The sequence below is a fragment of the Camelina sativa genome, chromosome 5, assembly GCF_030686135.1.
Source record: "Camelina sativa cultivar CO46 ecotype springtype chromosome 5, ASM3068613v1".
NCBI classification, from domain to species: domain Eukaryota; kingdom Viridiplantae; phylum Streptophyta; class Magnoliopsida; order Brassicales; family Brassicaceae; genus Camelina; species Camelina sativa.
Genome location: NC_141884.1, coordinates 21,771,211 through 21,796,152, shown reverse-complemented (window position 1 = coordinate 21,796,152; position 24,942 = coordinate 21,771,211). Strand labels below are relative to the sequence as shown.

At 32.6% G+C, this 24,942-nt stretch overlaps 3 protein-coding genes and 1 long non-coding RNA gene across 4 annotated transcripts; all 4 read right to left on the bottom strand.

Annotated features, from left to right (window-relative positions):
* LOC104787152 (DEAD-box ATP-dependent RNA helicase 22) lies at positions 1–2,927 on the bottom strand. The gene is made up of 8 exons (XM_010512680.3): positions 2,376–2,927; positions 1,974–2,261; positions 1,762–1,875; positions 1,195–1,670; positions 706–1,006; positions 464–616; positions 279–330; positions 1–199 (listed from the first exon to the last, which is right to left on the bottom strand). The coding sequence occupies exons 1-8, from the start codon at positions 2,694–2,696 to the stop codon at positions 150–152; spliced, it is 1,755 nt and encodes a 584-aa protein (XP_010510982.2). The 5' UTR covers positions 2,697–2,927; the 3' UTR covers positions 1–149.
* A 6,989-nt stretch (positions 2,928–9,916) lies between these two features.
* On the bottom strand, positions 9,917–11,256 carry LOC104787151 (28 kDa ribonucleoprotein, chloroplastic). The gene is made up of 2 exons (XM_010512679.3): positions 10,439–11,256; positions 9,917–10,349 (listed from the first exon to the last, which is right to left on the bottom strand). Exons 1-2 carry the CDS (start codon positions 10,880–10,882, stop codon positions 10,020–10,022), a joined length of 774 nt encoding a protein of 257 aa, XP_010510981.1. The 5' UTR covers positions 10,883–11,256; the 3' UTR covers positions 9,917–10,019.
* A 422-nt stretch (positions 11,257–11,678) lies between these two features.
* Positions 11,679–13,190, bottom strand: LOC104787150 (uncharacterized). Its single transcript, XM_010512678.2, has 3 exons — positions 12,468–13,190; positions 12,225–12,361; positions 11,679–12,075 (listed from the first exon to the last, which is right to left on the bottom strand). Exons 1-3 carry the CDS (start codon positions 12,760–12,762, stop codon positions 11,971–11,973), a joined length of 537 nt encoding a protein of 178 aa, XP_010510980.1. The 5' UTR covers positions 12,763–13,190; the 3' UTR covers positions 11,679–11,970.
* Positions 13,191–19,385: 6,195 nt separating this feature from the next.
* LOC147944150 (uncharacterized) lies at positions 19,386–20,217 on the bottom strand. Its single transcript, XR_015556704.1, has 3 exons — positions 19,986–20,217; positions 19,719–19,798; positions 19,386–19,595 (listed from the first exon to the last, which is right to left on the bottom strand). It is a non-coding gene; the product is annotated as an uncharacterized LOC147944150 (long non-coding RNA).
* Positions 20,218–24,942: the final 4,725 nt, after the last annotated feature.

The following is a 24,942-nucleotide window of genomic DNA, read 5'->3' as shown; positions in this document are numbered from 1 at the left end:
AAGGCAAGAAAAAGAGCTTGGTATAGAAGAGATCGTTATCAGGTACAGTACAACCCACAAAACAACAAATAGTGTGATCCGCAGTACTATATACAACAACGCCTATGGAATTTTGAGAGAGAAGAAACAAAAAAAAAAAAGAGAACGTTTTAAAATCTCACAGCTTGAGGCTCCTCTGCTTCTCCAGCTTTCAGAAAAGCTGAAACATTAAAACACAGTTAGCTTCTCACTATCTTTCTCATTGTATTATTGCATCTATGGATTCTTAGTTTATTTACCTCTCTTCTTAACCTTGTTCCTAAACCCTCTTTTCCTGCTGAATGCAGTTTCCTGGACATTTCATATAACACAAGAATGAATGATCACAAGGTATGTATATGCCAATGTTCATGAGCTAATATTGTGCTTTGAGTATGCAAAGGATTCTACTGAATTGAGATAGTTTGAAAGAATTTATTTATACCACTGGCTGACCCATCTTCACTGCTTCACGGATTGCTTCTACTAAATCACGGTTAGCCTCGGTGTATAGACTGGTCACTGTTCCATATTGCCCAGCTCTAGCTGTTCGACCTATCCTGTGAAGGAAATCAACTGCAGAACTAGCAAAATCCGCCTGCAACCAACCCCAAAGAATTTTCATTCTGGTTTTAGAGAGCTGAATACACTTTGAAAAAGGGTGTTAGTTAGAATTCGAAAAGCAACCTGAATAACGTGTGAGACGTTAGGAACATCAACTCCACGGGCAGCGGCATCAGTGCAAACAAAGACACCGCCGGTTTCTCTGAAGTCAGCTAATATATTAGCACGTTCGTCAAGCTTATGGTTTTTGTGATAACGATAACACTGGATACTAGCTTTCTCCAATATATCAGCCACTGCTTCAACCGCTTCTACCGTGTTTGCAAACACCATCGTCCTCTCAGTGTTGTCGTTGTTTCTTACAGCCTCTATAAGAGCATCAACCTGTGAGTCTATTGTGACTTCAACCCATTTTTGCTTTAGTCTGCAACATAGGAAGAAAATAACTAAATCTTAGTTTGATTATCGTACAAACTACTACTAAGTAATTAATTAATCAAGAGAAGCAGATTGCAAATTTCTTATGAACATATTATGTGACGTAGTAAACTATTAAAAGGGGTGAGAGATGCACAGTACTACAACGAAGATAAAAGTGAGAGAACTTTTCACCTTGGACTGTTTCGGTGAAGAAAGTTTCCGCTAACCCAAACAGCATCTTGAAACATATGTTTCAAAATACCGCCAGCAGTCTTCTTCCCATTAACTGGCAGTGTGGCTGCAATGAAGATATACTGCTTGCTACGGCTATAGATCTTTCTCACTCTTCTCCAACCCTTTTTGACATCTGACCCAGCTTCACCTTCAACACTAAGCATTTGTGCTGTATCATCAAGATACTCCACTTCGTCTTCTTCTTCTTCTTCTTCTTCATCCTCTTCCTCAGAAATAGACCCGTCATCGAATTCAGCATCATCCTCATTTACTAGATCAATTTGGGGTACCACGGCATCAATCTCCATTGGTTTGCCAATATTGGATGTAGCCAAACGAGACACTTGTTTCTCATCAAAACGCAGCATATTAATCAGACGGATAATCTGATTCTGGAAGCTTCCACATAGAAGCATATCAGCTTCATCAAAGACCTGCAAGTGATTCAAACATTCAAAAGGAGATCTGCAATTCCAAAATTACACAGAACACAATACAATACGACTCAAACCAAAAAAGCCATACCACATATTTGACAGATCGAAGAAACTCCAGACGCCTATTTCTTTTCGGCTCAATATTATTCAGAAGAGCAGCAGGTGTTGAAACAATTATATCAGGCAGTCTATCTGGCCAACCCTGCAGCAAATACAACTTCCATATTCAGCTATACATAAACAGTTACAAAGGAACAACAGAGCTCACATCAATCAATACAAGAAATTGTTACGTGTTACCTGAGACCCGCAAACGGCTTCAACTCTGAGAAGTGGATTACCATCTTCACCAATAAGACCATTAACCATCCGAACAACTTGTTCACACAGCATCACATTTGGACACAGAATAAGAGAGAGGTTCTTAAGCGGAAACGGCCTTTCCTCTCCATTTGTATTCTCAGAAATAAGAACGGTGTTTGTTAACCGATCAATTATTGGAGCAAGATATCCATGTGTTTTACCACTACCAGTTTCTGCTGCAACAATAACATCTTTCCCTGACAATATCGACGGTATGCAAACAGCCTAGCAGATAAAAACATTTCAGAACCACAATCCTAAAAACTTTAGACAACACAGCAAAATTAACAATCAGCAAGTGATTCTCTTTTGGATTTCAACTAAATTTGAAAACTTTACCTGAGTAAGAGATGGTCTACCGAACCCAGAATCTTGAAGAGCTACAGAGACTTTATCTGATAACCCAAGAGACTTCCAAGAAACGGTTTGGTCAGCGAAGAACGTATCATTACCCTTTTTCTCTACTTCTGCTTCGGTGGTAGAAGCAAACCCACGAACCCATTTCCCATCAGATCGATTCGGAGAGCTCAAACGGAAAGATACAGATGAACCATACGCGAGGGCAAACGAGACTCTGAACTTTTGGGATAAGAGCTTCGACGGTGCTGAAGAAGAGACTCCGTATAAGTGAAGCACGGAGACAGAGCGTGAGAGAATCATCGGACTTCAAAATTCAAAACTTCATGAAAAGAAAAAGCAATTCGATTTTATCACGGCGGATAAGATTGGAGAAGAAACCTAATCCAAAAGGGTTTTAGGGTTTAAGCAAAATGAGATTCAGAGAGAAGAAACCTCTGTTTCAGTCTCTTAAGTTAGAAAACGACGACGTGTTGTGCAATTAGTTCATGGAGAAATGAAACGACAACGTTTTAAGCTCTGCTTTTCTTGTTTGTTTTTGACAATACGTTTTTAGGCTCTGTTTATAAAAAAGGTTTGATTCGTTTCTTTGTCCCACATCGACAACGTGAGGGATAAGTTTTTTTATTTATATATCGCTAGAGATCATTGATAGTCACCTGGATGATGACATATAGCTGTGTGACTTGAGTGTGACTGACGGCTGTGTCTCCTTCGGGATTCTCGGTCTACCGATACGCCACCCGGTCAGGTCTTCCTCTCCGGGGTGACTTGAGTCTGACTGACGACGGCTGTGTCTCCTTCAGGATTCTCTGCGCTAACACGGTTGTCTGACAGGTTAAGTTTTTTGTGTTGTCGATTGTTTTACTTTAGTCTAATTCTAGGGTTGGTTAAGACCTCTCAGAACAAAGCCATAACCCCGTGATCTTCCTGTATCTCCATCACACACAACTCTAGCCCCAACCACATCTCCACACTCTCTAAACGCTCCAGCTAATGAGAATTTTTGGGTTGAATATCTAAGCTGCAAGGTTTTCTTTGAGAATATGATGCATTACACTCTTTCCATTATATTGTGGATAATGAAGATGGATGTTGACTTGCAGGTTTCATGAGTTGTAAGTTTTTAATGACTTGCAGTCTTTTCTTATCAATGATTGACACTTTAATTTGAGTAGTTGCAGGTTTTCAGTTTGAGGCTTTGAGTCCATGTATCAACGTTCCAGTTTGGTTTCTGCAATGTTTCAGTAACAAGCAAAACAAATTTGTCTGGTGTAATTAAAAAAAAAAAAAATTCTTATGTTGCTTCTCCAATTTGAGAGTTTCATTATATAAATGACACCACTTTTTCTTGGGTGAAACGGGAATAAGAGGTGTTTCTAAACAATTGTAACCATAGTTCATCTTCTTATTTTTAAACAACTAATTTTATTTGATAAATTCAAAAATATTTCATTTGGTTATACATTAAAAAACAAACAAAAATGCACTAACCTACCATATTACTCTATGAAACAAAACAAATCTAAAAAAAAATATTTTATCCAATAGAGTTCAACCAAAAAAATAAGCACATTTTAAGTTGTAAACTATATCAAACATAAGAAGAAAAAATCATTGTTTTGTCGTGTAGAAACTAAATACAATACAATAACTAAAATTAAATAATGGAAAATTTATAAACCAAAAAAATTAAAAATTATTTTCCAAAATACAATAACTAAAATTTAGTTTGAAGTGAGGAGACTTTTTATAGTTTTCTAGTTGAAAATATATGACTGAAAAGTCACACTTCTAGAGATGTTATTTCGAGTGATTTCACATGCTACAAGAAATATATAAGTATTGATAGCAGAAAAGCATAGCAAAGTTTCTGTAAGTGTTATCTTTGATAAAATTTCAAAAATAAGATTATATGGTAGCACTTTTAAAACGCTAAACCTAAAAATATGTAAGCCGGAACCAAAAACAAGTCTTCCGCCAAACACTTAATTGATGAAAATCAATGGCGACTCTGACTCACACATGCTTTATATCAATTGATGAAAAACGAACCAGTAACATTTACATGATGTATGACGAGATTTCTCCAGTGGCTACAGATCGTTGGAAAGAACAACCAACAACATCGATCTCCGATTCTTCTTTTAGGGTTTTTCATAGCATCACGAGCTACTAATTAGTAATTTCACATCTTATGCTCTCGATTACATTATTCAGATTGTCAAATTTTTTCTCGAAAACCTTTAAAGGCTGGGGAGAAAACAGCGAATAAGTCAAGACGTAACCATCTTTGTCTTTTGGTCCTTGTTGATATGTAAAGTTGCAGATGAAATAGCGCTGGTCACGTATTTTAGCTTGTCATGGAGTAATGAAACGCCTACGTTTTAAGCTCTGTTTTGTTTTTCTTTTTTGACAATGCGTTTTTTACGTTTTTAGGCTCTGTTTATAAAAACGGTTTGATTCGTTTCTTTGTCCCACATCGACAACGTCAGGGATAAGTTTTGTTGTTTATATATCGTTAGAGATCATTGATGGTCACCTGGATGATGACATATAGCCGTGCGACTTCACTGTCATTGTCGGCTGTGTCTCCTTCGGGATTCTCGGTGCTGTAAACGATGACTCGCCAACCGGTTAGATCTTCCTCTCTGGGCTGGTCGGTCGGTTTTCTGGTGCCAGCCGGTGAGACTTTGAGTGCGAGGTTGCCTGACAGGCTAACTTTTTTGTCCCTTAAACTTATTGGATTAGAGTGTTTTCGTTTGTTTTACTTTTGTCTAATTCTAGGGTTGTTGAGACCTCTCAGAACATTCATGTGTCTGATTCTCGTCAAAGGCATCAGTTTGGTATAGCAATGGTTTTGTAAGGACGATTTACTTACTTGAATGGAGAGAGTTATGAGACTCAAGTTTGTAAGCTTACACTATGAAAACCTACCTTCAAAAAGGCATGTAAGGAGCAAATTCATTCAATGAAGCTAGTTTGGTTGGCACCACTAGTGGTTGGTAAAGGAGCTTTTGGGGTACAATTTTCGAGCCTCTTTGTGATTCTTATACATGTCTGCAGACAAGTCTATAGGAGATCTTCTTGACGTTTCTTGTTATCCAGAGAAGGAACAAAATCAATGCTTTGATTCATTCAAATGTTATATTTTCTGGCTAAGACAGATAAGTTAAATTTAAGATTTCTGGCTCTGAGATTTCCTCACAGATTGGATTAGTACTGACTAGACACTAGTTATAACCAACACCTTACAAGCATACAAATCAATTGAATTTGAGTTAATTAGTTCAGTTTAAACATTCTCTAATGTATAATAAAACTCAGAATGATTCCACAATGTTGTTGTATGATATCAAAATTTCTTGCCTTGAGCCAGGTTCACTCGAATCTCCCGACCCTCCAGCTCAAATCCGTCAAGCGATTCAAGTGCAGCATCCATTTCTGCTTTGGAAGAGTAGCATACAAAGCAATATCCCCGTGACCTTCCGGTTTCTCCATCATACACAACTCTAACACCAACCACATCTCCACACTCTCTAAAAGCTCCAGCTAATGATTTCATCATACAAAGCATAGGGACATGTTTCGAGATTCGTTTGTGGTGGGTTCAAGGAGTTGAAATCATTGAGGATTTTCTAACACTAGACTTGTCTACGAATGGGACTGATTTGTTGTTGGGCTCTCAAAACTGGGAGAGACCTGTGTCAATTGGCAAGATCATACCTTCTCCTTCTTCCACAATCAAGAATGGATCACCCTTTGTGAAAAGAGTGAAAAGCTGAAGCTACGTACTAGCATTGTGAAGATGAAAAACAAAGATGCGCAAAGAAGCAATATAGGATGGGATGCTTACTATCTTGCGGACAAGATAGCTATAACGGGGGGAAGTATGACTATGAGTGGAGATGGCGCAGAATTAATATCTTCAGGAGTCTCCAAAATTCAATAGTTTAAACGACATTGGAGAGAATCTTATACCTGCAGTGTTATCAACTCGAACAATTGATAGGACAGTGACTGAGAGAGTTGTTGTCGTGAAACATGCAGGTCAGGTCAGGTCACTGTTCTTAAGTTGCAATCTGTTAGAGATGTTTGTTTTGAAGGTGGATGTGTCATCAGAGAACCAATTTCCGTGTGCAGTGAGAGAAGAGCTTAAGGGGATTTTCTTCAGCATAACACGTTTTGCAAGTGGAGATGCACATGCTCAGATAAACAAGGCGATGACCAACTTCAAGGTGTTTCATTAGTTCACTAAGTAAGGAACGACGACGTGATGTGCAATTAGTTCATGGAGTAATGAAACGACAATGTTTTAAGCTCTGTTTTTCTTGTTTGTTTTTGACAACACGTTTTTAGGCTCTGTTTATAAAAAAGGTTTGATTCGTTTCTTTGTCCCACATCGACAACGTGAGGGATAAGTCTTGTTGTTTATATATCGCTAGAGATCATTGATGGTCACCTGGATGATGACATATAGCTGTGTGACTTGAGTTTGATTGACGGCTGTGTCTCCTTCGGGATTCTCTGTTCTGTAGGCGATACGCCACCGGGTTAGGTCTTCCTCTCCGGGGTGATTGAGTCTGACTGACGACGGCTGTGTCTCCTTCGGGATTCTCTGCGCTGTTGACATTTCACCACTCGGTTAACACGGTTGTCTGACAGGTTAACTTTTTTGTGTTGTCGATTGTTTTACTTTTGTCTAATTCTAGGGTTGGTTAAGACCTCTCATAACAAAGCCATAACCCTGTGATCTTCCTGTATCTCCATCATACACAACTCTAGCCCCAACCACATCTCCACACTCTCTAAACGCTCCAGCTAATGAGAATTTTAGGGTTGAATATCTAAGCTGCAAGGTTTTCTTTGAGAATATGAAGCATTACATTCTTTCCATTATATTGTGGATAACGAAGATGGATGTTGACTTGCAGGTTTCATGAGTTATAAGTTTTTAATGAGTTGCAGTCTTTCCTTATCAATGTTGCAGGTTTTCAGTTTGAGGCTTTGAGTCCATGTATCAACGTTCTAGTTTGGTTTCTGCAATGTTTCCGTAACAAGCAATGCAAATTTCAAAAAATTGTTATGTTGCTTCTCCTGTTTGAGTTTCATTATAACTAATGACACCACTTTTACTCGGGTGTAACGGGAATAACAGGTGTTTCTAAGGCAATTATAATTTAACTTCTTCAGTTTGGATCATTGGGGTGTATATCTGTTGACGGCTTGATGCAATTTAATATAGACAGAATACTGAATTTGATTGTTTTACTATGATGGTTCATGTTTGAGTGTGAATGTATTTGCAGAATTTTGTTAACCATAATCCAAAAATATTCAAATTTTTAAATTATAAATTTGTAACCATAGTTCATCTTCTTATTTTTAAACAACTAATTTTATTTGATAAATTCAAAAATATTTAATTTGTTTATACATCAAACAAACAAAAATGCACTAACCTACCATATAACTCTATACAGTAAAACCTCTATAAATTAATAAAGCCGAGACCATGAAATTTTATTAATTTATAAAAGTTTTAATTTATCGATAGTTATCGTAATTTAAAAAAATATTAATTTATAAGGAGATATCTTCATTTTCATAGTTTTACAAAACTTCTTTTTAAAAATAAATTTTTTTGTTATTATTCACATTTTTATATAATTTTCTTAATTTACAATATTGGCTATCGTAATATGATAGATATCATTAGTATACTAGATTAATTATTTAGGTGAAAATGATAAATGTTCAGAAGTTCAGAGTTTATAAGAAATTGTTGCTAATATCCTCCATTGTGATGATGAAATCGAAGAAATTATTATGGTACCTCTAGAACCTACACATAAGAAAGCAATTATCACATCTAACACTTTCCACAATTTTTGGATGCGATTTGAGAAAATAACACCAAAAATTTTTGATACAATGAGAAAGATTGGAGATGAGCTCCAACAAGAAAGCAAATTCAAGAATAGGCAAATAACAATAGAATCATATTTCACTAAAATTTTTTTGACATATATATAATTTATATCATTATTAATTTATGATACTAATGGGACCATATTTTTTAGATAGGATTTCCAAAATAAAATTATTATCTTATTGTTTTGTCGAATTGTGCTATTTTCTACATCGGTCTAACTCAGGAACGGAAAATTTTATTAATTTATAGCGAGTATTAATTTAAAGAGTACTAATTTATAGGTTTTATTGTATTAATCTATCAAACAAAACAAATCTAAAAAATATTTTATCCAATAAAGTTCAACCAAAAAAATAAGCACATTTTAATTTGTAAACTATATAAAACATAAGAAGAAGAAAAAAATCATTATTTTGTGGTGTAGCACACAGAATATCCCAAAATCTTATGAAAGTTTAAATGTAAATCTCACCAAATCACGATCATTTCTCTTTAAAAGAGAAAGAAAAAAAAAAGAATACTAACAAATCAACTAAAGTATCCTGAAATTTCACTCAAATCACTCCAAATCTAAATCCTACCAAATCCTCTAAAATTATTAATTCAATACATCCTCTTAGTTCAAAAAAATAAAATAATAAATACATCTTCTTAGTTTTTGGATAATGAAACGACGACGTTTTAAGCTCTGTTTTTTTTTTTTTGACAACGCGTTTTTACTTTTTAGGCTCTGTTTATAAAAAAGGTGTGATTCGTTTCTTTGTCCCACATCGACAACGTGAGGGATAAGTTTTGTTGTTTATATATCGCTAGAGATCATTGATGGTTACGACCTAAGATCTGTTCTATAGGCTCGTACCTCTGTGTCCTTGGTTTCCGAGAAGACAGGCCCTTGAACCTGGATGATGACGTATAACCATGCGACTTGAGTGTGATTGACGGCTGTGTCTCCTTCGGGATTCTCAGTGCTGTAGACGATTCACCACCCGGTTAGATCTTCCTCTCCATGGTGGTTACTGTTGTTCTGATGCCAGCCGGTGTGCGACTTTGAGTGTGATTGACGGCTGTGTCTCTTTCGGGATTTTCTGCGCTGTAGGCCATTCGGTACCCGGTTAGGTCTTCCTTTCCAGTGTTGGTCGCACGGTTGTCTGACAGGTTAACTTTTTTCCTCTAGTCTTGGTTAAGACCTCTCAGAACATTCATGCGTCTGATTCTCATCAAAGGCATCAGTTTGGTATAGCAATGGTTTTGTAAGGACGATTTGCTTACTTGAATGGAGAGAGTTATGAGACTCAAGTTTTTAAGCTTACACTATGAAGACCATCCTTGACAAGGGCCGAAACTGTCAAATGAACGTAATGAGCTAATTCATTCATTCAGTGAAGCTAGTTTGGTAAAAGAGCTCTCGGGGTACAATTTCCGAGTCTCTTTGTGCAGAGAAATCTCTAGTACAAGATCAATACATTGATTCCTCCTAATGTTTTATATTCTAGCTAAGACACATAAGTTAAAATTATGCATTGTGTGTCTCTCAGACTTCCTCACAGATTAGATTAGTACTGAATAGTTATAACTTATAACCAACACCTTACAAGCATAAAAATTTATTGAAATTGAGTTAATTTGGTTTAGTTTTAACATAACGCTAATGTATAAAACTCAAAATGATTCCACAATGTTGTTGTATGATATCAAAATTTCTTCCCTTGAGCCAGGTTCACTCGAATCTCGCGACCCTCCAGCTCAAATCCGTCAAGCGATTCGAGCGCAGCATCCATTTCTGCTTTGGAAGAGTAGCATACAAAGCCATAACCCCGTGATCTTCCTGTATCTCCATCATACACAACTCTAGCCCCGACCACTTCTCCACACTCTCTAAACGCTCCAGCTAATGACTCAGAAGTAACAGTCCACGACAAGTTACCAACAAACAGCTTATGCTCTGTCTCTGGATACAGAGGTTCTTTGTTAGGCTTTGGTTTGTCAGCAAAGTTCACCTTCAAAGCCCGACCAAGATACTCCTGAGAAAGACAACCCAACAAACATCAACCAAAATGTGTTTTTTGCCTTTGTGATGTGTTTTGTAAAAGCTTGCAAGAAAAAAACTTACAGTTCCATCGAGGTTATCGATGATGACGTTACAATCTTCGACATTGCTCATCGTTACAAAGGCGAATCCACGACTCTGTCCTGTGTCTCTGTTGTAAAGAACCTCAACAAGCTCTGGGTTAGCGAAATCTTGAATGATTTGAGCCAGAGTTGAACTGTCAACATTGTAAGGCAAGTTCCCAAAGTAGAGCTTAGTGTTAATGGCTACAGGAGGATCAAGATCACCAGTTGTGTCCTTCTCCCCCTCCTTCACTTCCTCTTCTAATTTGGCGGTGATGGTCTCTGGCAGGACTCTGAATCGCCGGGAGCTAGAGATGTATAGAGGTTTTGGAGATGAAAAGTTGAATCTGAGGAGTGTTTGGTTAGATGAGTAGTTGCAGCCATGGAGGAGATAGGGCTGATGATGGAGTTTGAAGCAAGGAAGTGGTACCGTTGATGCTGCCATTTTCCCTCTGGACAGAGAGAAACAGAGATTGGCCTAAGACAGAGTCTGTCCACAAAAAGATTCTGGATAAGGCCAAAATAGTGATTGGCCTATCATATCATAACATCCTTACAATTGATTGGTTCTGTAATCTACCTCTTGGTAATTGATTGGTTTAGTCTAGATTATCCGGTCTTTTGGTTTTGTAATTTTTGGAGAAAAAACAAATGAAAGTAGTAAAAAAGATTATTAATCAGATATTTTCATATCAGTTGGCAAAAAAAGAAATCAGATATTTTTTTTTTTTTTGTGTTCGCCAAAATAGATATTTTCTTACAATCTAAAATATCGGTTTATATTCTAAAATTGTTCGGTTTATAAAATATCGGTTCAAGATTTAGTTTGGTTTGGGTTTGATGCAAAATGCTCCTCCTTTTTGGCTGCTACATAAAAAAAAATTATGAAAGTTATGAAAAACCTATTTAATTCAGTTTGCTTTCAATTCAAAGGAATTTACAAATTTTGAAAAAGTCTAATTTAGCTGTATAAGAAAATAAGTCAGTAAATTCCAAAGAAATTTGGTTATTTTTTCTTAAATAACCTTTTCTCATAAATGCTTGAAAGGATGTGTACCTACCAATGATCAATCCAACTCAATGCAATTCTTACAACCCATTTATACCTCACATAGACACATACATCTAAATCAAATGTTTTTTTTAACTCATTTAACTAATGTTTTTTCTTCTTCTAAGAACTTGTGTAAACCATTAATGCCTAAGACATAATAAATTGTAAACACCAAAAACAAAACATATGTTTTCACAATCTTTTTTTCTTTTCAGATTGATTTCTTCATATGGAGAACTTATATATACATTGACGACAGGACAAAAAAAGGGACTAAGTTCTTAATCTCTGCAGAGTTCTTTTTACATCTTAATCTATAAAATTTTCATCTCCTATGTAATAATAACCAGAATGGAACATAAGAGAAGAGTTTATTTCGATAAAGTTTATATCTCTTTCTTTTTTCAGATTCCATCTTCTGATTTGATTGATCTCACACAGAGACTACGTTTCTTGTCCCTCACGTAAAGAACCAAACATCAACTCGTAGCTTCAGAGATGCTCTGCAATGATGGCCTCCATGTTTTTGATTTCGACGATGCTGAACTCGTTAACACTGAACGTTGCTTCTCATCTTTCGAATCCTATTATAAAAAATAAGATAAAAAACTCAAACCCATTAATTATTTTAATTGTTGCTAAAATTAAATAATTGATATTATCCAAAACCCATATCTAATTACTTTTAACTTCGATTAAATCTTGATTATATGCGAGTTAAAAGATGACGTACCAGATTCTGATTCTTGTTATCGGATTCTTCATCAATCTTCTTCTCTAGTGATGGCTTCTTCTTCTCTCTAGTCGTCGTTTCACTCTGATGCTTCTTTGTCTTTGCGTACTTCTTGGCTCTCAAAACCTTCATAACCTCTGGAAACATATGAAAGTATGAAACAAATCAGAAACTCATTACAAGAACACAAACAAACAAAAGCTAAAAAAGGAGAAAAACAATTTAAAAAAAAAAAACACAAACCTTGTGAAGTGATGAGACGATAAGCATGACCAAGTACAAGATTCTCAGTTGGTCGGAGAAGTTTCACGCGCGTGAACCTCACAACCCTTCTCTCAGCACTCTTATCATCTGTCTTCGCCGGTGTCGTCGTTGCCGGTATACTTGTCTCCGGCAAAGGGATGATAAGAGAAACGTAGTGACCAGGATACATACGCATGACTTCACTAACGGATATAGGACCGTAATATCTATCGATCTTGCCGTCAGGATGTTGTAGAACCAACGCTGCCGCATCAACCGCTTGACAATTCCCCATCTCTTCTTCCACACACAAAAACAAAAACAAAAACTCTGTTCTTCCAAAAAAAAATGGTATGATTAAGAGAGTACACAAAAAAAAAAAAAAAAACAGAGAGTAGAATGAGAGAGTTTTGTGAAGGAAAGAGGAAGAGAGAGCAAGAAAAGAGTCTTTTTCGGGACAGCGTGAAGGGGTTAGGTCCACCACACAGGCCTTGCTTATAAAAACATGTGAAACCTCAAAAAAAAAAATTATATCATTTGTGATTATTTAATTAGGTTACTTTTTCTGTTTACTATTTTAATTGGACTGTCATTTTGGGGGTTTAATTAATGATAAGAATAATAATGTTATTAAATATTTGTAACCATATTGTTGCAGATTTGACTGTGGTTGCCTGGGACATCTCTGACGTTTTATTTTTGGAGTTTAAAATTTAATGGAATAGAGTAATAGGATGGTCGGAAATTAAATAGTTGATATGAACGGGTGGGTGCCGGCACCGGAGATCAGGGACCGATGATTTTGACATTGTATTTTGTTCTTACTCTTTTAAAATTATTTAAGTTGTTGTATTTGATAATTTTACTTGCTTGTTTTTAGATCATGTGCAATATTTAGAATGCTGCAATAAAAATTAATTATCGAATGTTATAGCGTTTGACTTTTATTTAGGACTTGATTATATACTTGTGTCAAGAATAACTTACATTTCGGAAGTTTCTTTCAGTTCGTTTTTGTGGGTGTAATCTAACAAAAAAATCTGGAAAATCAGACACATAAATTGAACTTTTAAAAAATCATGCAGAGTGTTTTTTTTTTTTTTTTAGTTTATTACTAAAATATTTGTAACGTTTGAAGAATCAGAAAAAAATTAGTTTTAAACGACAATTGTCCAAATGATTTGAATAGCTGCCGTTTCGAACTAATGTTTTTCTCGTTTCGATGTTTAATATATGTAACGTTCAACTTTTTATGATAGTCCGTGATTTTCCGTAAAGTAAAATACTTTTGATATTTGATATATGTAACGTTTATCTTGTCCAACAATCTACATTGGGTATAAATATCTAACATATGAAAATTATAAATCAAGAATATTATAGCTTCAAACGACAATTGTTCAAATGATTTGAACATCAGTTGTTTCGAACTAGTTATCTCGTTTCGTAACGTTTTGACTTTTTCAAACAGTAAATCCCTCTAAACTAATATATTCGACAATTTTTTTTTACATAGAACATTTATTTTTGTCTAGTAACCTATAATTCCTATAAACATCAAACACTTGAACATTGATATCAAAGATAGCAAATAGTCCTTTGTGTCATTGAAGTTATAACAAGTCCATCGTTCACTGCCGACGAGTCCACCGTTCTATTAATAACATTTAGATACGAAATATTTGATACTATCACTGCAGTGAACAATAGTCCTCTTCTATTAATAACATTTGATACTATTATTTCCCTTAAGTCTAACACACTTGACATTGAAGTTATAACAATAGATACGAAATATTATACTACTAGTCATACTGAAATTAGTTATCTTCAACCACCGGAAGCTTAAGTATTATTCTGCATATTTTCAAACTTGGCCGAATATAACATTCAATGCACGTTGAACTTGGACCATGGACAAAGGGATATGGTATATAGATTTAGACGGAATATATAAGAAAAATCAGAGATAGCTGAAGATAACCTAACTAATAAATCCAAAAAAAAACAATTTTGGTACCACTCATGACGAATAATAAATACAAAAAATATCAATATTCTTTAGAAATTGTAGATATAATATAAGATAGATAACTGAAGAAAAATAAAATAGAATTGTGGATTGGGTGGACAAGGGACACTGCAACTTCTTATCTCCTTTTTTCTCACTTTCACGGACTTAAATGCTTTCTCTTGACATTTTATTTTTGTTTTTATTTACTTTTTGTATGATTCATAAGGTAAGCACTGGTTTGGTTCTTCTGAAGTCGATCCGGTTCATGTCCCAAATTAGTTTAAGGCTAAGAATGGGTCGTCTCGTTCTTATTTTAATTGGCAAAGTATACATGGATAGCAAATGTACCCATCCCTTCACCAAAGCACCGATATGGGGAACACTTCCCTCTGACATGGTCAAATTGTTACTACAATATCCGTTACTAGCAACATCCTTTTGCTATTTTCTGTTTAGACCCCTATAGTTAGTTCATTACTTATCTTTCTTTTGTGTATGATATATATGTTACATATTTTTAGGGGAGGGGGGGGAAGAAGAAATACCTATACTACACCACTTTAATGATGACTACGGATGGAAGAGATATGCTAGGACTTAGGCTTCAATTATAAGACAAAGTAAAGTGAGATTTCTAGATATGATTAGATATCAGTTTATTTTCAGTGGATGAATATTGAGAAATCTATAAAGTTCATATAGTTCTTCCGTCTCAATTGACTCAAATACATATAGGGGTTATGGTGCTTTTCTTAAAAGTAATTAAAATCTTTTTTTAATAAAACAGAAGTACACGACTTCAAATTGGTAGACCATATAATATTAATATAGGTTATAACTAAGATTAATTATTTGATAATTTATATGAATTAATTATTTGATATGTTATATAGATTTAGGATTATGATCCTCTTAGAAAGGATATTTTAAAGAATAAAATAAAATCTCAAAGAATATTTAACTAACCATATATAGACAAAAAAAATCTCATAAATTAATAGAATTTAATCACTCTTGTGTAGATTACAAATGATTTCCGATTATACTAAAAAATAAAATCTTACCTAACTTTATTAAAAAATTTTGACGGAGTTAAGGGTCAAAATTTGAATATTTAAATTTATTTCATATATTTCTTTTGTTGAATTGTATAGTATATAATACTATAATAAACTTTTAAAATAATTTAATTGGAATCTTTAAAAATAGTTTAATTTGATATTTTTAAGAATATCATAAATATATGATAGATCAAAAAGTTAAAAATTATAAACACTCTAATTTGATTTGTTATAGCACAGGTCAATAATATGTTACTATAATATGAAAAAAATTTCAAAAAATATGATTTTTTGCTAGAGCACGGGTTAAAATTTCAAAAATATAATTTTTTGGATTAAATTTAAGTTTGGAATAATGTTGTTTGGTAGGCTTTCTCGGTCACCATGATTTTGACAAACATACGTTACATATTTGGTCCTAAAATTAATATGCGTTATACTATAGGTTAAGTCATATAATTAACAATCGAAATACAATATCTAATTTTAAAAACTAAACAAATCAAATCAAATTAACAAACAAAAAATAATTCTTTTATCACACAATTAATCCGCGTTATACCGCGGGTCAAAATCTATATAAACTAGAATATATCTTACAGAATATATGTTATTTTCATAGTCATATTCAGTATATAATTACATGTTATAGTATTCTATCCAAAAAAACTTTAAATAATTACATATACGATGTTTTAAATAAAATTACCTAATATATAAAAGGAAATAATTTCAATCCGTACTAAAGGTAATATTCTAGTTTATAATTTAAATTAGAGGACACATAAATACAATTTGTATTTAATAAAGGTTTAAACCATAGAAACGAGGTGAAAACATAAATACAATTTGTATTTAATGTTCAGAAATGTAGTCATCTTTTTTTCCTTTCTAATAATTAAGTAATAACGAACGAGTGTTAACATAACCAATTAAATAACCAATAACCGCTTAAACAACCATCACTGATTCAAAATCCTAAATTTCAGCCACGCTAAGTAAGTGAATGTTAAAATGTATAATGCAGATATCATGCTATAGTTAACATGCAAGCTCTTTAATTTACACATTTATTCAAATATTGTTTTAATGATCACAGTTATTGTCAAACGATGTACAGTTAAGTATGGACCCATTTTGCTACATTTTCGAAGTTATTGGTCCATCTATAATCAAGAATTTGAAAATATTCGCATGACGTAATCCATTCATCTAATAAATAGAACAGAAGATTCGGATATCCTAAGGAAACATCCTTATGATAATAAAGTAACATAATCTTATTTTTAGATAAAACTAACCTGGCTCATGATGATCAGTGTCACAGTGTGCCCTTCACAATTTGTATATTAAAAATTGCAAAAATATATAAGTATATGTTACGTGTTTCAAAAAAAAAAAAAAAAAAAATATAAGTATATGTTACATACGGTTGTCCTTTCCTTCGTGGATACATCCCTACGTCCCTACCTAATATTTTCATCATTCACTGATTTTGTAAAAAAACTTTTTTTTTTGTGAAACAAATAATAATAGCTAAAGTTAAAATTCAGATTTGCATATATACGGAGACCTAATCACGTTGACGTTTGTACGGCGACCAACACGCAACAAAAAATTAAAGATTTTGGATAGCAAATTATGTCTTTTGGTTCTTCATCCACCCAACATCTCAAATTATAATAATCTTTTTAACTTTCGTTAAACACAAACAAAACCAGCTAATTCTTCCAGAGCATCTTGGACTTGTTGGTGAAAAATCTTGAGATGATTAAATACTATATAGAGAAATAAATTTAAAACAGATTAACTAATTTACATCCCGAGGATTTATCTTAAGTTTTTAGTTTAAGAATTTAATTGTTGACATGTGTGAACACATGTTCTGATACAACGGTCAGAGTGTGTGTTTGTGTATGTGCCATGTGAAGGTGTTGGAATGGTCTTTCGTCTCTTAACTTATTAAATGTCTTTGACGATTCGGAAACTTCATTTTCAAGTTTGTTCTCTACATCGATATAACTGCACATCCCAATCCATAACCATATAATAAATTTCCATATAACCAATATAACTTATTTAGTCACAACTACTAAACTTGTAATATTCTAAATCGGTCTATCATTTTAATCGTAATGGGCAAGTTAAAAGACCAAAAATATTGTTTGGTCTTCTTTGTTGTTTGTCTACACTGTCACAGTAAAACGTTAACAAATTTGGGTGCTTTAACTGGTTGATCCAATATCACCAGGGACTTTTAACAAATTTATAACAAAAATTACAACGTTTGGTATTATATTACTTAGAGTTAAGAGAAATATCGTTTTACAAAAAGTGCAATCATTCAAAGTCTCCAAAAATATCCAAATTTTAAAAATAAAAACAAAATTTAAGAATTTTTTTGATGTATATATATAAATTTTGGTTTATAAAAAAATGGGAACTTTACTCTAATAGCTTAGAAAAGTTAAAAAAAACTAGAATGGCATTTTTTTTTGGAATTTTTTAATGACATATGAACCCTTTGGAAGGTATGTTAGGAAAAAATAAATTACAAGTATGCCATTAAAAAGCGATGCCACGTATGTGTTTGTTCTACAACTGTTCAAAGTTTTTGGGGGGGGAAAATTCCCGCTCAAATAATCTATTTAACGATAGACATATTTTTTCTAATAGAGTTATATAAATTTTGGCAGACTTATTGGATAGAGTTTGAAAATTAAGTAGATTAAATTGGTAGAGATAGATTAGTGATGGCAGACATAAATATAGTTGACAGAGTTATGGTTATCGGTAGATATATTCTAATGATGATAGAATTATTAATTTTTGATAGAGATATTAGTACAATGGTGACAGATATAATAAGTTAATGTCCAGTGGCAGATTTGTTTAATAGATTTATATAGTCATTATGGCAGACATATAGACTGAGATAGATTTATATGACAGATATAGTTATACGTGATGGTAGATATTTCCATATGGATAGACCTAATTAAAAGCGATAGAGTTATGACTTAATGAAGTGGTAGACATATTTGTTACTGAAATAACAAAAGTTAAGTAGAGTTAAACATATAGACGTGATAGAGTTATTTGGTTTGACAGATTTATACTATTGCTGTTTTAGGTCAAAACAAAGCATTTTACGAAATATGCTGTGTTTTTATTTAATATTAGGTTTATATATAATTTTAATTGATAATAACATTGTAAGATAAGGTAGTGCAGTGGTTATAGGTTGTTTAAAAGTGTTTCAAATCTACGGTTCAAAGCTTAGCAATTGGCAAATATTTTTTTTAAAAACGTAATATGAAAAGGTAAATTCAAAATTTGCTCAAGTCACCTTCTTCCCAAAAACCCAAGTCAGAGTGGCTAATCTCCGCCTTCATCGTAGTCACTTCCAATCTACTGATGCCATTCTTCGACTGGTTGATTCCATCATCCGCAACAAGATCACAAGCCTTAGAGAATCAAACCCCTCTTTATCATCGTCGATGTTCGAGCTCTGGTTCTCGTACTATAAAGTTGATGGTTTACTCTAACCTCCGAATCATAAGAATATCACCTGATGTTGCAAAGAATCCAGTGATGGTTTGTTGCAACGAATCATGTTTTTATTCATGTGTTATCCAAGACATTTTGTATTATGCAAATTGGGACATGTGAACAATTAAAATGATTCGAAAATCTCCCAAAACCAGTTCAAACCTAAACATTAAAATTGGCATTTTAATCGAATCTATCATCAGAATAATATAAATATTACAAAAGATAAAAAAAAAAAACCAACAAACCAAACTAGAGATTTGTTCCTAGATTGATTGATTCACCCTTTGATTAATGGAGAACTTCTCTCATTCTGTTAATTTTCTTCTGCCGATCTCAGATCCATCCAAGAGATGCATCAAATTCTTCCGGTTCTAGAATGAAGCTCTTCAAATCTTCTCCAAAAATCATCAACTCTGGGAAGGTCCACCACCGATTACATGCATATTTGGTGTGATTCTTCTCTTTAATTTGCTCTTATAATATGAGCAAAATAATCCCCTAAGACACAACACAAACTGTAAGTCATCCAAACAAGATTGAGCATAGAATCAGAGCTCCACTAAAAGCACCGTATATTGCCATATACATCAAAGCATATTATGAGACATAAACGTCAATTACCTTTCATTGATATATAAAAGCCGAACATGGTCGCCACTTATGTTCGATTCAGAACTCTTCATTAATTTCCATGCCCATCACTATCACAAATACGAATGTGTTATGCTCTTTTTGATCAAATCCTAAATTGGTAATCTGGATCCAAAGTTCAAACAAAATACTAGATCTTTGAAATCAATAAACTTGTTTTGAATCAAATCATTTCTTTCCTACATGTTAGCTATCATTAACACTAAGGAACCAAAAATTACAATAAAACATTCTTACCAACAGATTGGATAGTGGCATGGCCTGGATGTGGAACAAGATACGAAGACGAGAGACTCCATTGACAACCCACACCTCGGCGGCTCCACAAACCCATAAACAAAGCCGATAGACTTTATTATTAAATACAAAATAAAACTAGAAGGGAAAAGAAACTCACTCTGGCTGCGGCAATGACGACGAGGGCTTGTAAATCGCCAGAATAAATCGGAAACCCTAAATCACGATTTGGGGGCGGAAAGAAAAATGAAAAGGATGAACTTAGGTTTTTTTTTTCTGGTGTTTTCTTATATAATTTCAGTTTTTTTTTCTCTGTTTTTAATTTTAAATGGTATGAATTGTAAATACATAAAAATAATAAGACTTTAAGTCTTTTTCAAATTTATATGTGTTGTTTGAGTAAAAGTTTGGTCACAAGTGTTGTTTGAGTAAACTTCGAACTTATAAGAGTTGTTTGAGTAAATTTCTCTAAAAAAATAGCACATCAAAGTTGTTATTAATAAAAGTTTTTGCACAAAACTTGCAAATAGTTTGAAAGATCATACATATGAGATTATCTAACCCAATAGTATGATTCCTTTATATAATATAAGACTAAATTGGAAGGGCCTGAAAATAATGATGATCTAATTTCATAAAGATAGCTAGGCATGCGACTATAACTTAGGGTACTGGTTGTAATTAGACCCCAAATATCATCATCACTGATTTCATTCATCCACTATCATTGTTTTATTAATTGGATATTATTGATAAAATAAGTAAAAAAATTGGTTTCTTTTGGGCTTTGAATACCAAGCCGGGGAAGAATAATCATTCGAGATGTAAACGTTCAGGTGAGGTGTAATCATCTTTCTTTGGCTATCGTATCGAAGGTGTTAATTTATCTTTAAATGATGACTCCGATGATATTTTTTGGCTAATGTTTAATTTGCTTTATGCTTGAAGCTTAAGCATGTTAACAAATATCAGGGTGGAAATAGTTGTTTTTTTTCCTCATATAATATAACATATAATATGTGGATTTGAACTCAAGTAGTGACACAAGGACAACCAAAACAAAAATCAAATTACATGTTAGTCAATAGAAAAGATAAAAAAAACTATTTTTCAATTCAAAATTACCCATTAGACTACATGTTAGTCATACAAGATGATACATAAAAATGGAACACTAACCCATCCACTCTAGATTAAACCATTCTGTCATTAGATTGCTATGGTTCATCGATCACGAGCATGATAGATAAAATAAAATATAATTATAAAATAAATAAACAATTTAAACTGTTCGATTATTATTTCAGAAAATCGAATGATATGATGTGGTCTCTGAACTGATGAACTCATAGTAATTGTAGTCACCAATAAAAAGACTATGGTTACTGCTATTAAGTTGATTTTTTTTTTCTTTTTTCTTTGAATTAATATTTATTGATTAAGAATGGAATGAGTCACCGTACAAATGTTTTGTTATCCATGAAGTGATGAAGGTGGATTACAACTAGCAGAATAATACGTCCATATGTTTCATAAAAGAAGTAAAGGTGTTCTTTTAAAGGAAAAAAAGTAAATTGTCCTATTGCGTTAAGTAATTTTTCGTATAGATAAAGGTAATCACTTATTAGGTGGACTATGAGTGAGGTGTTTAGGAGTGTCCAAAGTTAGGTTTAGAATGTCGTTTTGTAGCTTTGCATGCCACTAAATCATCCAAAGCTCTAATATAACATCCTTTAATCACTCTCTTTTGGCTTCCTCTACCAAACCATTGAACATTGAACTAAAGGATCTTTATTCTCCCTTCTCTATAGATAAAATATTAAATAATAATATCACATATTTATCTCCCACCTTAATTTAATTAAAGAAAAACATCCAAATATTGAATATATTATGATTCAAAGATGATGTTAAAGACTCTTTTCACGTTTAGGTTCCAATTGGTAATGGTGATAGTGATAGTAACAAGAAACGATATGATCGGTGGGGGTAAAAATAATACATGTAGTACAATTTGTATAAATGATAAAGGCAAATACAATACAAGTATCCAATTGCTGACAAAAGCGATGGAAGCAATGAGATAGATTTAAATCCATAAATCTTATAGCTTAGCATTACGTTCAAAAAAATTCGTATGTACGAAAGACTAGTTTCCCTATATATCATCAATTTTTTTTTTTTTTTTGACATCATCAATTCTAATTTCTTTCTCCAGAAATTATCACATACTTTTTATATAATTACAAAACATTTGTGTGAAATGTCAAATCGTTTCCGACAAAGAGAATCGGTACCAGAACACTACATCAGCAATCACCAACTATTGAGGATCCTGCAGAGTATGTCAACTTTTTCCTAAATGGTTTTAGTATTATATTTTACTAGAGATTGGACCCGCACGTACGTGCAGGGTTTTTTTATTTAAAATTTTATTTTTCAAGATTTTGGAGTTGATATATCAGAATTATGATTTATCTGATAAATCATTTTTCAAGATTTTGAAATTCATATATACTATTGAACTGTTAGATAAATATCTTTAAAAGTTAAGAATACCAACTTATATGGGTGAATTGTTTTTAATTGATATGAGCCTTAGTGTTATTGTTTTTGTTTGTATTGGTTTGATAGGAGGAATAAAAAAACAAAAAACAAAAACCGAAAAGAAATGTAAAGTCAAAATATATGATTAGCATTAGCTAATCCAGATTGATCATTTAAATTTATGTCATACTTATAAACTATCAAACTGGACAAAAAATGCTTAAATAAATTAAAACATTGTAAACTGGATAATCTAAATAGGGATCAACCCCGGCATGTTATACCAGTCCCACAAATTTAAAATAGTTTGACTCTAAAAATACCTGTTTCGCAAGATCTACAATAGTAAATAGTTCCACATACTCGAATTGAAAACAGAATTATAATAACAATTTTTGTTCAGACAATAACCCGTTCTTTGGTTAGTTATGATGAACTATTTTTTTTAACTGAATACTCGAACCAAGAGTCAAAATTAGGCTTGGGAATTCGGTTAACTATTTGTTTTTGGTTGGGTTGCATTAGATTTCGGTTAATTTGGATATATTTATATAATAAACATTCAGATATTTTAGAAATATTGGTTCGGTTTGGATATTTAATAGATAACTGTAACTAACCAAAATTACCCAAATATAACCAAAAAAATACAAAAAGTAATCATATTAAAACGGAAAATAGAAAAATTCAAATTGGTTTGATTTTGCAAAAGAGTATTGAATATTTACAAACTAACAATAGTTGGATATATTATTAATTATTTAAAGTATTTGATTTTTGTGAGTTTATAATTTATAGTCTTAGGTATTATGAAAATAAATATATATATATATATATACTTTGGCTCAAAATAAAATAATTTTTTTAAATATAATAACTTTTTATGAGACGTTCTAAAAATTTATATACTTTCATAGTTTCATACTATTACAATTTTGATTAATACAATATATTTTAAAAACTGAAAATTACGCGTTAAAAAAATATACTTTTAAAGCTTTATATTATTTCAGTTCTAATTAAAAATGTAAAATATTTTGCTTTACTAAAAAGAATCTAACACTTTTAATATACAATTAAAGTTGTTATGCCGTTTGAGACAATGAAAAAGACATACATGTTAACCCACTCTATAGCTCCTCACAATTATTTTCCCCAAATTTTAGGATTGATTTCAGAGGTTATAATATTCTGCATTTATGCCACTCTAATACTCTTTCTAATCTTTTGTGATGATGATGCACGTTTATAGTCGTAGAAATTTTGTTTCCACTTACATTTTCTAGCTGTCAATTATAATTGACTTTAAAATGGGATAATGTTGGAACCATTATAATCTTGCTCGGCAATGTTAAAAGTCATTTATTTCCTTAATAATTGTTACCATTGTTTTAGGGAAGGTTTTTTTTGTTTTTTTTAATTATGTAGGTAAATTGGTCTGTTTGGCAACATGGATATATATTATAGTTTTTGTTTTTTTTTATCCCTATGTGTACTCCTCAATTAACAGTATAGATACAAGTTCCAATCATACGAGAATATTATTGCACAATAGTTTCCTTCAAAGTACTACTGTAAAGATTTTTGTTTTTCCGTCAAAATTTGTGAAAATGGATATTTAAACCATAAACTTTTAAATTATGCATATTTAAACCATGAATTTTGTTGTACACCATTTAAAATATTAATTTTTATTGACTAATCTTTTAAAACATTAAGTTTCGTTGACCAAACCAAAAAAGACATGACGTTAATTTTGATAACTGAGAAACTAACAGACGTTACTCTGCCGTTAACATTTTCTATTAATGATAAAACGACGTCGTTTTGATTAAAATTTCAGTTTGGGAAACATCTAAACCATAAACTTTTAAAATGAGGAATTTAAACCATGAACTTTCAAATTTAGGGTCATTTAAACTGTAAACTTTGTTGTAGACCATTTAAAACATCAACTTTTATTGACTGAGATATTTTAGACATCAAGTTTCGTTGACTAAACCAAACTCGACATGACATTAATTATGCTAACAAAACAAGTGATATATGGTATTTTAACGTATTTCGTCTTTCGTTTAGTATTTAGTTTTAGTCGTTTTGTCGTTTCTTTTGTGTCTTTTTGATGTCACACTGGAGTTTGAAAGATTGATCACCTTATTTTAGTTTCATAGAATTAATCACTTTATTTAAGATTCTAGGTTTTTGATGTGTTATTTTACCGCATCTTTGTTGTACTTTTGTTTGTGACCCTTATGATGCTTTTAGTGCTTGTGATCTTGATCCTAGAATTCACCCTTGTGATCAATTGAAATAAGACATGTTAGCAAACTTAATAGTTTTACTTGATGTCTAAAAAGTCCCGGTCAATGAAATGTGATGTTTTAAATGACATACAACAAAGTTTATGGTT